Source organism: Quercus suber, unplaced genomic scaffold, assembly GCF_002906115.3.
Source record: "Quercus suber isolate HL8 unplaced genomic scaffold, Cork oak 2.0 scaffold_278, whole genome shotgun sequence".
NCBI lineage: Eukaryota > Viridiplantae > Streptophyta > Magnoliopsida > Fagales > Fagaceae > Quercus > Quercus suber.
Window position 1 is genome coordinate 48,682 of NW_027069734.1, and position 14,765 is coordinate 63,446.

At 33.8% G+C, this 14,765-nt stretch overlaps 1 protein-coding gene and 1 long non-coding RNA gene across 3 annotated transcripts; one reads left to right on the plus strand and one right to left on the minus strand.

Moving 5' to 3' along the window:
- The first annotated feature begins 612 nt into the window (after positions 1 to 612).
- On the plus strand, positions 613 to 8,278 carry LOC112003358 (putative RING-type E3 ubiquitin transferase C3H69). Of its 2 annotated transcripts, XM_024035544.2 has the most exons (8): positions 613 to 809; positions 1,673 to 1,760; positions 1,871 to 2,664; positions 2,979 to 3,048; positions 6,371 to 6,459; positions 6,561 to 6,621; positions 7,083 to 7,169; positions 7,859 to 8,278. In XM_024035544.2, the coding sequence occupies exons 1-6, from the start codon at positions 799 to 801 to the stop codon at positions 6,595 to 6,597; spliced, it is 1,089 nt and encodes a 362-aa protein (XP_023891312.2). In that variant the 5' UTR covers positions 613 to 798; the 3' UTR covers positions 6,598 to 6,621; positions 7,083 to 7,169; positions 7,859 to 8,278. The 2 variants fall into 2 exon arrangements, with proteins under 2 accessions (XP_023891312.2, XP_023891309.2); XM_024035541.2 differs by lacking the exons at positions 6,371 to 6,459; positions 6,561 to 6,621; positions 7,083 to 7,169; positions 7,859 to 8,278 and adding an exon at positions 5,270 to 5,685.
- A 4,874-nt stretch (positions 8,279 to 13,152) lies between these two features.
- Positions 13,153 to 14,759, minus strand: LOC136071008 (uncharacterized). The gene is made up of 2 exons (XR_010632302.1): positions 14,321 to 14,759; positions 13,153 to 13,673 (listed from the first exon to the last, which is right to left on the minus strand). It is a non-coding gene; the product is annotated as an uncharacterized LOC136071008 (long non-coding RNA).
- Positions 14,760 to 14,765: the final 6 nt, after the last annotated feature.

Sequence of the window (14,765 nt, forward strand, 5' to 3'; positions counted from 1 at the left end):
ATTCACCAAAGACTTTGTAGTTGAATTGGTACCTCCCCATGCACAAAGTGCTTGGAGGTCTAATTATCTTTTATATATATATATATATATAAATATTCTATCTTCTACTTATAACAGAGTATTATCTTTTTTTATATATAAAAATAATTTTTTGTTTTTTATAAATGATGTCATTAATAGGTTAAAACTTAGATACAATCCTTAACTATAATGCATTAGATTCAACAATTAAATTTAAATACATAATTGTAGTAACCAATAAAATACAAACAACAATATATTTCTAAAAATAATTAAAATTAATGTAATAAACCGAATTTATGTTTTACTCATATTTCCAACAAAGGTGTATAATTGTAATTAAAAAAAAAAAAAAAAAACACCTTCTTTCAAACATCACATACCTATTACTGTCTTAACAATACACAACCAATCACAAAGTAGAAGCAAAGGTTCATATCCTATCAAATTCATTTTTTTTTTTTTTTAAATTTCCCCACAATTCCACTACTACCCCTACTCTTAACCAGCAACACACTCTATCTCTCTTTTTCCCACCAAGGGCCATTTCCGTAATTTCACCTCAAAAAACCCAATAACCCAAAAAAATTCACACACCGTACACAGTAGTACACGTACCGCGAAAAAGCCCTAAGTCTTCTCACAGAGACTCTCTCTCTCTCTCTCTTTCTCTCTCCTCTTTTCTTTTTCTTCTCTTTTCAGCTCCCTTAATTTCAAATCAATTCGATCTCGAGCTTTAGGGTTTCGAATTTTCTCTCTCTCTCCCAATATCTATCCATGTCCAAGAGGTGAGTGATTCTTCAATCCTATTCTTTTTTCTGTTTTTATTTTTCAATTTAATTTGATATTATTCTATGCTTGATTTTCGATCTTTGTGGCATTCATAGCGATTGGATTGATTTTTTTAATTTTTAATTTTTAATTTTCGATTTTTTTCTTGTTCAATTTTGTGAGAAATTGATCTTGGTTGAGTATGGAATTGAATTGATTTTCTGATTATTTTGTGCTTATATGCTTGTTGTTACTGTGCTTTAATAAAAAGAATGGGGTTTTTTTTTTTTTTTTTTTTTGGGTATGTTTAAGTTCTTAGCTTTTGTGAGGTTGATGTATTTCGAAAAGATTTAATTTTTTTGATGTTTCTGATTCTGTTTGGTTGCAAAGAAAATGTGGGAGCTGGGTTTTTATGTTTAAGTGGTTACCTTTTGTGAAAGACTATGGCTATCAATTCGTGTAACTTTGATGTGTTAGAGTTTTTTGTTGTTGTTGTTGTTGTTGTTGTTGAAGTTTCTGACTTTTGTTTGGTGGCAAAGAAAATTTGAGAGCTGGGTTTTTATGTTTAATTGGTTACCTTTTGTGAGGAATTATTAATGGGTTTAAAGAGGAAGATCAATTCATGTAACTTTGATGTATTTTAAAAATTTTCTTAAGAAAAAAAAGATTATTTTTTGGTTGAAGTTTCTGACTTTTGTTTGGTGGCAAAGAAAATTTGGGAGCTGAAATGAAGATTTTGTAATCAGGATTCTTTTTTTTTTTCTATGGGACACCTAAATTCGGTGGGGTAGGGGTTCTATAGAAATTAATTGATTTACTTATTTTTGGGGTTAAAGATGATTGGAATTTTTATGATCTTTGATTTTTCTTGCTCCTGCAGGGTTCTCTGCAAGTTCTTTGCTCATGGGGCGTGTCTGAAAGGGGAGCATTGTGAGTTTTCACATGATTGGAAGGATCCTCCACATAACGTAAATCTTTTGATCTCGGCTTGATTTCATTATATCTGCCCACTAATTTTCATTTAGTAAGATTTCCTTCTTTCTTTATCATTGACTCTTGCTGGCTTTTTTGGTCACAGATTTGCACCTATTATCAGAAAGGACTTTGTGCATATGGTAGTCGTTGCAGATACGAACATGTTAAAGCTTCTCGAGGCCATTCTTCTGCTTCATCTTCATCAACAAATGCACGCCAATCTCTCGTTTTGGATATTGTTCCTCCGGGTAATAGTACTAGATCTGTATTAGGTGTTGTAATGCCTGTCCCAGGAAGTCCTATGGAGCTATCCGCATCAAGTAGACCTTTCATTCCTCCTACTAAACCTGCCTGGAATCAAGAGTATGGGCACCATGATTCTCTAGATGACTGGGATATTGGGGAAGCTAGCAGTATTAGACCATCTGACCGTCCCATCTGTTCATATGCTGCTGCTGGTAATTGTCCCCGAGGAGAAAAATGCCCTCATTTACATGGTGACTTATGTCCCACATGTGGAAAACATTGCTTGCATCCTTTCAGACCTGAGGAAAGAGAGGAGCATTTGAAATCATGTGAGAAAAAGCAAAAGCACTTGGAGGCATTAAAACATAGTCAAGAAATAGAATGCAGTGTTTGTCTAGAACGTGTTCTCTCGAAGCCCACGGCAGCAGAACGGAAGTTTGGGTTGCTGTCAGAATGTGACCATCCATTCTGTATATCCTGTATTAGGAATTGGCGTAGTAGTTCTCCAACCTCTGGGATGGATGTCAATAGTGCATTGAGGGCATGCCCAATTTGTCGTAAGTTATCATACTTTGTTATTCCGAGTGTCATTTGGTATTCTTCGAAGGAAGAGAAGCAGGACATTGTTGATAGCTACAAGGCAAAGCTCAAGTAATTTCTTAACTCTTGTCTAGACCTTCATGTTACTTGTGATCCTGTTTCTGGTTTTTGATTTGCAAATTTGATTTGTATCGCCCTTTAAATACTTCTACTAGAGTTGTAATTCACTAACATTCTATTAACACGGAGTCATCTACTACTACTCTCTTGTTTAGTTGAGAAAATATACTGTTTAGTCAATTTTCCTGAAAGTGTTGGTAGTAAATTCATGAAACTGATGAACAATTTAGATAACTAACAATTGAAGTATTGTGAACGCATATTGTTGTTCTCAGTTTTGTAATTTGTTATTGTCTTTCTTGCAGGTCCATTGATTGCAAGCACTTCGATTTTGGGAATGGAAACTGCCCATTTGGGAGTAGTTGCTTTTATAAGGTAACGTGAATGTTAATAAGATAAATAGTTATTGCGATTTTCATTTTTCAAAGGTTTCTGGTTTAACTAATCTTAAGTGCAACGGTTTTACTTGTATGCTATACATATAATCAAATTTGATTCTCTTCAGTGTAATGGTTATTGTAAGCATCCTTTACTACCTGGAAATTTATTATTCTGTGTTAGTAAAGATTTATGTCTCATTGATTCTTGATCTTCTGGGATTTTGCAGTGAAGATGTGGTGGTTTTCTATAATTGTTGTATTTTGCATTTTGTTTGTTGATGACTTGTTTTTTCTTTGTGGTTTTCTTTTAATTATCTTTTGAGTAGTTGAATGCATGCTCCGTTGCTTAATTGACCACTATGGTGTTTTACACAAGAATATAAGATAAATTATGCTTTAGTTCAGATATGCAAGTTTGGAAATCTGAAAATTTCTTATCATTTCTTCCCTTCTCTTCCCCTTTTCTAAAGAAACATAATGACTGATATCAAATTCATACAACTTTCTTACTTCTAAGGAAATCATCTATACAATTATATACAATCCTTCTCCCATCATTCCACATTCCAGTGAACGTGGCCTACGGCGTTCACCTTTTTGTTTCACATATCAGAATGGTCCTCCTTTTTGGTAGATTAGTATGCACCCTAAATTATTGAGATAAGTATTTTTTATTGGATCAACCTGGCTTTGGAAAACAGTACTACATCATAATCTTTAATGATGATTTGATGTATTATTGTTGTTGATGCTGTTGTCTTTAGTGTTATTATTGTTTTGGGTTGCATCTCTACAGCAAAACGAAGCCTATAGTCCAGTTAGTTGTGGTAAGACTTTAAGAGTGTGATTAACTGGGCTTGCTTAGTGGTAACTGGAAGACCAGGGGATAATTTATTTACTTTTTTTCTTTTTGAAGTTATAGAAGAAACCTGCCTTGGATGAACCTAGGAGATTTAGTTATGTATTATTTATAATTTTGAAATTATATTTTACATTGATTGCTATTTTGTTTAGCACTTGGGATTTTAATAGTTTGCTACCTGGTGTATCTATTTTGTTTAAACCTGTGTCTACATATATGCAACCTAAACAAGGAGTAGGGTATTATTATGTATCTATATGTAGCATTCTAATCATAAATTACTAATTAGTGTACACAAACAAGCTTATAAGTTATAAGTTCATGTCCTTGTTTTGTAAATTTATTAAAAGTGTGGAAAGAAAAAAAGAACATGTGTTAAATTACTGATTGCCTCAAAAGCTTAAACTATTGGGATATGATAAATTTTATCATTTAACCACATACTTTTAACAACATGAATAAAATAATACCCAGAAAAGAGAATATACCCTTTTACTTCACTATGTTGATACCATCTCTACCAACACCGTGACCACACAGATTGGAATACCACCCCTTGTCTTCACAACTTACATCTTACTCTTGTTCTTCTTAGCACTCTGAGGAACCAATAACCTGCAATTGCAGCACCTCAGGATGCTTTTGCCTGTAATTCAGACATCTGCATTCATATCCCCTTCTCACCAGATTATCCCTGAAGCATCAGTGTACCCCTATGTCACTAAGGATGTTATGGTACTAGTGGTACTTTCCTGTTTGCTTTTCACTAAGGCCTTCCAAGTTTCCCTATTGAACATGCTCCTTTCTTGCTTCGGTATATTATTATTGTATTTTTTTTTTTTTATTGGTTAGAAATCCTAATGCTATTGCCTGAACCCCTCCCTTCCCTATACCCCAAGCGCGTATGTACTTGGGAGGTACCAATCCGCATAAGAGGCGGTTGGTTGCTACATTGTGCATTTCAAGTGTCCCATATCTGTATTCTGTGCCAGGAACTGATATAATCATCTACAAAATTAAAAATTGCTTACCTCACCGAAGGCGAGCATAGCAAATTAACATTTTCCATAACAAGGTGACAATTTTGTTCTCTTACACTCTCTCTTTTGTGCTTGTTTTTCTGAGTCTCTGTGGTTTATTTTCTGGCTTTATCGATAAGTATAGGTGGGGCACAATCGGTCTATTTCTTTTTTTGTGGCAGTTGTATTATTGATGTTCCTAGAGTTGCTGTCAGAATGGCTTCTAGTCAATGCTGTTCCAAGAATTATACACCTTTTGTTTGTAATTTACTTCCATCTAGGAGAGGGTTAGCTTTATGACTCCTTTAATGGGTAGAATGTTTGTTGTGTTCCAGCATAAGGTCAAGCCAGGCTCATACACTTGGAGACATCACAGGCCCCCTCCACGAAGGCCCCCTCCACGAAGATCTGGTTTTGTGGATGACCTGTTTGATATGTTCAACTCCATAGAAGAATTAACAGCCTCTGAGACAGCTCTCGACCCCATGGAAGAATTAACATCCTTGGAGATGGCTCTTTTATTAAGGGATCTGATTCTGGATACATCTGACTCATCAAGTGATGAAGAAGATTTTTATAGCCCATGAGCTACTAGATATAGCCAGTTGTAATCATGTTGATTGTCTGTGGGGATTTTCTAAACATTGCCATGTTGGCATTTTGTCAGCCTACTACTCTTTGCATCAGCAGAAAGACTTGCATGTAGTTTTTGAACTCTATATTATGACAAGATACTATTATTTATAATTGATATCTTGGTTTCCCTGCTGGGGTTTGATTGTTTCTGCTTGGGATGATTACTGGCATTATCGAATGTTGATGTCAATAAGCCTGGAAGTGTAGGTTCTTTGGTAGATATTTGATTGCTGGAGCACATAAAATTTTATGTTTGTCATTAATGGTGGTCAGTTTCCTTGGATACTTTGTAAGCAAAGAACTTTCTTGTAGTTTGACATGTACACTTCAATTTCCTGTTTGAAGGTCTTCCTTTTACACATTTTCTCTTTTTAGTGAGTTTATGCTCCTTACAGTTTGATATTTTAAGACATTTGACAAACATGGCCAGTGAAGTGATTACCACTGTGGTGTATAATGTTATATTTCTTTCCCATGAGTGGAAGAGGGGTTACTAAGCTTGTTGAGCTTCTTTTGGAAAACCTTCAGTAAAGGGTTCTGTGGACTTGCTTTATGAAGTGGTTTGTTTGCAAATACGGGTTATTACAGAAGGCTCATCTTTGTGACTTGTCTGTCATGTTACAAATGTACTCAATTTCTGTGCTGCATCATTTTTCTCTATACAGGTTTATGAGCCTTCTCAGCTTGAAAGTACATGTATCTGCTTTTTATTTCCCCTATTTTGGTTATGGGGGTTGCATGCAATGTAATAAGTTCAGAGCCTCATTAGGTTTTTCTGTGTGGATGTTCTCTTATTGCAGCATGCATATCGAGATGGCCGTCTAGAGGAGGTAGTTCTACGTCATCTTGGGTCTGAAGATGGAGAAACTGTGATAGCTAAAAATATTAGGTTTTGTCTGTACCTTTTGTTGTTATTCTACTCGGTCCATTTTTTTTTCCCCCTTAAATAATTTAATATTCCCATGCTCACTGAGTTTTGGTTATTGCCAGGCTGTCAGAGTTCCTTGGTAACATGCGTATAAGGTGAACAAATGCTGTTTTATAGTCTAGAGTAAGTATGAAGTTATGGCTTGGATTCTGCTTTCTGTACTAGTATTTTGTACATTACGACTTGACCTGTGGATTAATTTTTTGATGTTCCTTAATTTTAGGAAATTTTTTATTCCAACAAGAGCTCAAACTAATAAATAAAAGTAAATTTGTATACTGTGTACCCGTGGTGCAAGGGTTTTACCTGACCTCTACTTGGAATGCATTAGCAGTCATTGACATGCTAGGTATATTGAGCAAAAAATATCTGTCTTTGACAAATAATGGCTTTGTTGGCCATCAGGAAAGTTTTCAATGATGGCATGCTCTCGTACTCACTGAATCTAAAGGATTGTCTTGATGTTATAAACTTATAAAACCACCTTAGCACTGTGGTTTTGCCAAAAAACTGGTTATCAGTTGCACCAGTTACATCAATTGCAAAAAGTCTCTTAATTGCTTGAACCTGTATTCATATTGCAGGATATCTAATGATATGGAGAAATCATGCGCCACTTCAATTGCTGAGTTCTTTTCAAATGCCAGTGTGGCACTCCAGTTGTTTTTGAGGTATGATGCAATAGAGATATTTATATGCTGTTCTAAGATTTGTGTAAGTTGATGGTTGCTCAGTTGGACCCCAGAAGTGACCTTCAATGTCTCTTTGCTTTACAAATGTATATTTTGGTTCCATTGCCTTTGCTGCCTAGTTGTATTTATTCACCTTTCAATGGTGAGATGTTTGATTCTACCTGTTATGGGTGTTGGGAATTTTAGGTTTTGGTATTTTTTTGGTCCAACAAAGTGATTTAGAGGTTGGGTCTTGGTGCTATGTCAAGTGCCTTCCACAAAAAGTAACAAGTTGTGGGTTTGACCTTGGTATTTGACTTGATGATTGGTTCTTATTTCTAAGTTTATATTGATAACTTGGATTGACATGAAATTATTGGACAGTTCTTACAACTCATGCCAAATGAAATATGCAGTAATAGTTTATAGGTCATAAGCTCTTGTTAGGATTTTCATTTACTGTACAAATCAGGTTTCAAGATTCTTCTACAAATCTGTGAATCCTAGGAATTCTTTCTCCTGTCCCTTCTTTTTAATGAATTTGTGATTAAAAAAAAACAACATGAAAAAGTCAAGATGAAGAAATTTTTTTTTGTTTCTGTTTTGTTTTGTTTTGTTTTTTTTTTGTTTTTAAAGTAATATTTTTTAGTCACTGTTCTCTGAACCTCTCAATGCTATCATTAACGCAGATTTGCTTGCTGGAGGGGACCAGAACATGGAGTGTTGGGCATGCTATACTATTTATCAAGGTGCATCTTCTATCAAAGTAATAAAATCATCATGCATTGGATGGGTATGCTTGAGAGTTCTCATCAGCTGTCTATTTATGGGATAATGATTTTTAGTAATGGATGTGCAAATAGCCGTGCTGTTACCTAGCTGTATGGTTCCCCCTCACCAACAGTGATATATTTGGAACTGTTTATATAATTGTTTTTTCTGGCTTCCATTCTTGTCAATATGGAGCTGTGATGACATGTTCTGGGCAACATTGTCTGAGGTCTTTTGTATTCTAATCTGAATTTTCCTGCTGTTTGAGGACGTTGCATCTTGTGGGATGTAAATGGGGTTAAGAGCTCCCTAAAATTAATAGCTTTTACAGATACTCATATCAGTTGTTATACATGAAAGACTAGCTTCCTCTCTTGCTCTCCTCGTTTACTAGCTCAAAAATGGTAAGTCTTTCAAATGAACATTTCGGTGCAAAATATAATAAATTAGCCGTTTTTAATTGTATACTTCTAGTCATTAAAAATGTATGAATGGAGATTAAACTCTTGATTACTGTATAATTTGGGCAAAAATATTATTTTCGGTCTTGAAATATAATCTATGATTCTATAATTATATTTTTGCCCTTAAAATTTATAATTTCCCTCATCTATCTATTTTTGTTATGTTTTCCATCGGTGTGTATAACAGAGTGCATATTTTGAGAATCAAAATAGAATCAAGACTATGTTTTAGAAATAAAGACTTTATCTTTGTAAAATGGTTTAGATTTTAAACCTGTAAAAAAAATTAACAAGAGTTGACGAGAACACCAGTTGTAGAACATTTTAATTGTCTGTGGACAGAAATAAAACCTTATAAATCTTAAGAATGAGAATCAAAGTAGAAAGTGAGAGATAATTAAATAAAACCTGCAGGTGCCATTGGTTTCACAGGCTGCTTCCTTACATGGAAATCTTGAGCTGATTAGAATTGAGAAGGTGACAAGTGCATATGCAATAGCGGCAAAAGACTTGAAATGTGCTTGTTTGTGCCATCAAAATGATCTCAATTTGTAGTTTCACAGTTCGATGTTATTAGGCCAATCTTTTATACATAAAAAACTTTAATTGGAGGGCTGCTTTAAGATATTACACTTTAATTAACACTGTTTTGAAAGCTTATATTATAGGCCAAATTTTACAAATACAAACCCTGTGAAATATTTGAAAGATAGATCTTGACCTTAAAATTCGATGCTGCTGTGAAACAGTGTATAACTTGCTGCAATCGCCATCTGGTTGTTTTTCTGTTTAATCTAAATGACCCAAGTGTAGTGCTAGAAGCAACCCAACACCAAATTGGCTGGCTGGACTGGCTATGGATTGACTATTGCGGGAAAGGGTATCCGAATAGCACTTCCGCATAAGATTTATTTATAAAAATATTATGGTTTTAGAAAGATCTCACAAACAAATATTATGAAGGAAAAAAAATCTAGAAAGAAAAATAGCCAACCACAAATGAGAGAACACTAAAGATTTATGTGGTTCGGTTTTTGGCCTACATCCACGGCAACGACAAGGAAAATGTTTCGCTAACAAATATGGAGAGTACAAAGGTGGTGTAGAACCACTCTCACAAACCCAAAACCCAATACACCCAAATAACTCTATATCAAAGAGTTCTCTCTCAACTCTTAACATAATTCAAGGCTAAACAACGCCATCCATGCAAAGAGGTCAATCCAAAAAAAGGCTAGCAGACAACCCAATTCAAAGTCACATGACTCACATCAACATTGACTACCATAGTTACATAATTACTTGATTCAGGACAGCCATTGCATCATTAATGGCTTGGGTAGATCCACCAGAAATGGCATCCTTGACATCATTCACTTTAGCCTCTACATTCTCCTTGTCTAGCTAGGAACACTGTCTTCCAGCTCTTTTAGTTGCTTCTAGTTTGGTACAAAACTGAGTTAGCTTGGTTCTTTTTGTCCATGGCATCCCTCTTTTCATTGTCTTCCTTTTGCAAAATTTTAAGCTTCTATAACAATACTATCCACCTGCAACATTTTTATTTTGTACATACAAACATGGGGTTTAGTAACATAATTAGGTTAGGTTTACAGGTACTAATAAAAAATGTGAACGTTTCCATTTTAAAAAATAAAAATCCAAAAACATAGATACTTGAAATGCTAAGATTTCAGAAAGAAAAGAAAGATGTAGGTTCTTTCTAGAACATGGTAGCATCATTGAAGTTACAAAAATGAAGATATAAAAGCATTTTTCAGTTTATATACAAATTAGAACAAAAACAAAGGGGGAAAGCAGCTAATTCCACTAATGGTCTAAATTTTTCTTGATATATATATTAGTTATTTCTCAAATAGATTAAATAATTATAGTTAGCTAAGATAGTTTGGGTTTTAGGCTTATTCAAACTCATTCTAATAATATCTCTAGCCATAACGTCTTCAACCACCAGATTCTAATTCATGTCTTCTGTTAAGAACTAAAACTTGCTATATCCGGATTGAACAAAAACCAATTTCTCTTCAAAACAAAAGTTTTTGCAAATACATACCTCATCAGTTGGCATGGTCTGATGGTGCTAGCACCGGTTTTAGTGTCTAAGCTCATTCATAAACAGAGCACTGATTTTCAAAATCCCGGAGACAAAGACAATGACTCAAAATTCAAGGATCATTTTAAGGTATATGGTAGTACAAATTGAAATTTAAAAATAAAAAATAAATAAAAAAAAAAGATAAAAAAAGCATTGTACAAATTCATAAAAATAAACTTGATAGTAGAAATGAAAAAAATAAATTACACTTTATATTTAATAAGTTTGGGTTTATTTAGATTGGGATTGGACTCTAGATTTCGCCTTGCTCCAGGAGTGACCAACACCATATCGTTAGTTTACAAATTTTTTCTACAAAAGGGCATATATGTTATTGTGTAGTTTTAACCAATGGTTTTTTTTATTTTTAATTTCTTAATAAAAAAATAGATTAGATCTTAGAAAAATAGTTTTCTTTTCTCTCATGGTTTTAGATTTCGCTTCAATGAAAGGTTCTTCTCAAATAGTAGTAGTGAGCATTGGATAGGTTGTGAAAGATCATGCTTCTAAGCTGAATCTAACATGTAATGCCAAAGTCTACCATCCTGATAGGTCTTTTGAGCTGTTGAATACATGGAAGGCCAGAGGGATAATTTATGAACATTTTTTTTTTTTGAAGTGACAGAAGAAACCTGCCTTGGATGAACCATAGGAGATTTAGTTATATCTTCATTATAGTTTTGAAATTATTTTTTACATTGATTGCTATTTTGTTTAGCACCTGGGATTTTAATAGTTTGCTACATTGTGTATCTATTTCGTTTAAAAATGTGTACACATATATGCAACCTAACAAGGACTAGATATTATTGTGTATCAAAATGTAGCATTGTAATCATCAATTACTAATTAGTGTACAAAAATATGCTTATAAGCTATAAGTTCATGTCCATGTTTTATTTTATTTTTTAAAATACTAAGTATTTTAACACACACACACACACATGAGGAGAGGGGAGAAAGTTTTAAAGAAACTGATAGTGGTGTATATCCAAAAGAACATATTTTATAAATGTTTTATAGTGTATAGAAAGAAAAAAAAAAAAAAAAAAAAAAAAAGAACATGAATACATTAATACCTAGAAAAGAGAACATGAATACATCTCTTGACCATGAACATGACGTTGTTTATAGGTCCCACGTGCTGAACAACATTACATACTAATGTCACACTTGTATTACGACGTCGTATATTCTTTAGTTGTTGTCCTTTTATAACATATATACATACATGTTTTTGGTCCAGGTCCCATAAAGGACTGGACTGGACCTAACAATAACTAACTATATTTAAATTTTGATATTTTATATTTATAATTAAAAAAAAAAAAAAAAAAAAAACCCAAAAACCCTCTCATCTCCCATGATCTCACTCTCATTCCCTGTCTCACTTGTTTTTGTGGTGTTGCTATACATGAAAGACTAGGGGCTAGCCATGCGTAGGTAGCTGCTTCCTCCATGACTCTCTCCTCGCTTAATTGCTTAAAAATGTTAAGAGTTTCAATTGAACAATTAGATGCAATATATAATAGAAACATTAATCTTTCTTACTTGTATAAAATTCTAGACATGAAAATAATATGAACGTAGATAATTTAAGTCTTGACTAATATATAATTTTTGGCAAAAAAAGAAATTTCTTTAAGGTCTTGAAATATAATCTATATTTTATTCCTTTCGCTTAAAATTTAAAAGGTTCTATTCCAGTTCTTGAAAATTTATAATGCCCATCTATCTATTTTTGTTATGTTTTTTGTTTATGTGTAACAGAATGCATATTTTAGGGATCAAAATAGAATCAAGACTATTTTAGGAATGAATGAAAGTTTATCTTTGAAATATGCTTTCGATTTTTTTTTTTTTTTGTCCTTTCATTAAAAAAAAAAAAAAAACTTAATAAGATTGGAGGAAAATACCAATTGAAGAACATTTGAATTTTTTATGGAAGAATGAGAATGAAGATAAAACTTGATTATATTTTAACCCATAATGAATTATCTCCAACGTTCTTTCTATTCTAATGCTTGAGATATAGCATAAACAACAATGGAGACCAGCAAATGACAACCCCCGGTACCATTGGTTTCACAGGCTTCTCCTTACATAGAAATCTTGAGCTCATAAAAACTGATAAGGTGACAAGCGCATAAGCAATATTGGCAAAAGACTTGAAATTTGCTTTGCTTGTGCCATAGAAGAGACTAAACTCCTGCCTATGCCATTAAAAACTACCATTCTCTAAATCACATTGAAAATATACACATCATACTTTCCAAAATCACAAATCAACATAGCCTACAAACTAACATAAAAATTACACAAATATGCAAGTATGCACGGTCAGAATTGAAGTTCTAAGAGTAGCTCACTATTTGTGAAATCTGCATTGATCATATCATCACCGTTAACTTTTTTCCAATTGATCCCGAGTGTATAGCAGAAGCAACCCAACACCGAGTTGGCTGGGTTGACTATAGATTGACTGTTGCAGGAAAGAGTATCCAGATGGCACTCCTGCATAAGTTTTATTTATAAAAATATTATGACTTTAGAAAGATTTAACAAATAATTATTATGAGGAAAAAAAAGAATAAAAGAAAAATAGACAACCACACAAGAGAGAGAACACCAAGAATTTACGTGGTTCGGCCTTTGGCCTACATCCACGGGCGGTGACAAGGAGAAAGTTTCACTAACAAATATGGAGAGTACAAAGATGGTGTAGAACCACTCTCACAAACCCAAACCCCAATACACCCAAATAACTCTATATCAAAGAGTTCTCTCTCAACTCTAACATAATTCAAGGCTAAACAATAGTTGCCGTCCATGCAAAGAAGTCAATCCAAAAAAGCTAATAGAGAATCCAATTCAAATTCATATCAACATTGACAACCACAGTTACAAGTTTCTTGATTCAGGACAGCCATTGCTTCTTTAATGGCTTGGGTAGATCCACTAGAGATGGTATCCTTGACCTCATTCACTTTAGCCTCTACATTCTCCTTGTCTAGCTAGGAACATTGTCTCCCAGCTCTTTTAGTTGCTTCTAGTATGGTACAAAACTGAGTTAGCTTGTTCTCTGTGTCTATGGCATCCCTCTTTTCCTTGTCTTCCTTTTGCAAAATTTTCAACTTCGTTAACCATCCTATCCACCTGCAACATTTTTATTTTGTACATACAAACATGTGGTTTAGTAACATAATTAGGTTACTATATAAAATGTGAACGTTTCCATTTATTTTTATTCATTTATTAATCGAAAAACATAGATGCTAGAAATGCTGAGATTTCAGAAAGAAAAGAAAGATATAGGTTCTTTGTAGAACATTGTAGCATCATTGAAATGGGTAAAAAAAAAAAAAAGAGAAGCTCCTTGTGCCACAATATAAATTATAAGAAAAAAAAATTGAAGTTACAAAAATGAGGACATTAAAGCATTTTTCAGCTGTATACAAGTTAGAACTTAAACAGGGGGGGGGGGGGGGGGGGGAAGGGAATTTGCAGCCACTGCCAATGGCTATGGTTCTAGACCAATATAAGAAAGCAGCATATTCCACAAATGGTGTAAATTTTTCTTTATATATATATATTAGTTATTTATCAAATAGATAAATTAGTTATAGTTAGCTAAGATAGTTTGGGTTTCAAGTTATTCAAACTCGTTCTAATAATATCTATAGCCACAACATTTTCAACCACCAGATTCTAATTCATGCCTTCTGTGAAGAACTAAAACTTGCTATATCTAGTTTGAATAAAAACCAAATTCTCTTCAAAACAACAGTTTTGCAAATACATACCTCATCACTTTGTGTGATGGTGCTAGCACCGGTTTTGGTGTCTAAGCAAAAGCTTCCAAGGGATTTGTTGTCCCTCATGAACTCTCTCTCACCCTTTTTTCAGAGAGATAAATACCACTCTCTCACCCTGATAGACATTAATCTCTTCACTGGTCTGTCCATCTTCTGCGGTGGAGAACAACTCTGATTTGGAAGTTGGTGAAGTTGTGTTCCTTGGGATAATCTGTCATTACACCACCCAAAGTTTCAAGTCTTTCTACGGTGAGACATCCAAGGGCACAATGTCAATAACTTCTCCAGCTAAAAAACACCAGTCTAGATATAAAAGAGACAAAAATAAGTATTGATGCCTCAACAGTTAGTGCAAGTTCCAATAAGTATTAAAATAGACAATATCAGAAATAGAGAGCTCTACTTGTTTTTTTATGTGAAGAAAATATAGAAT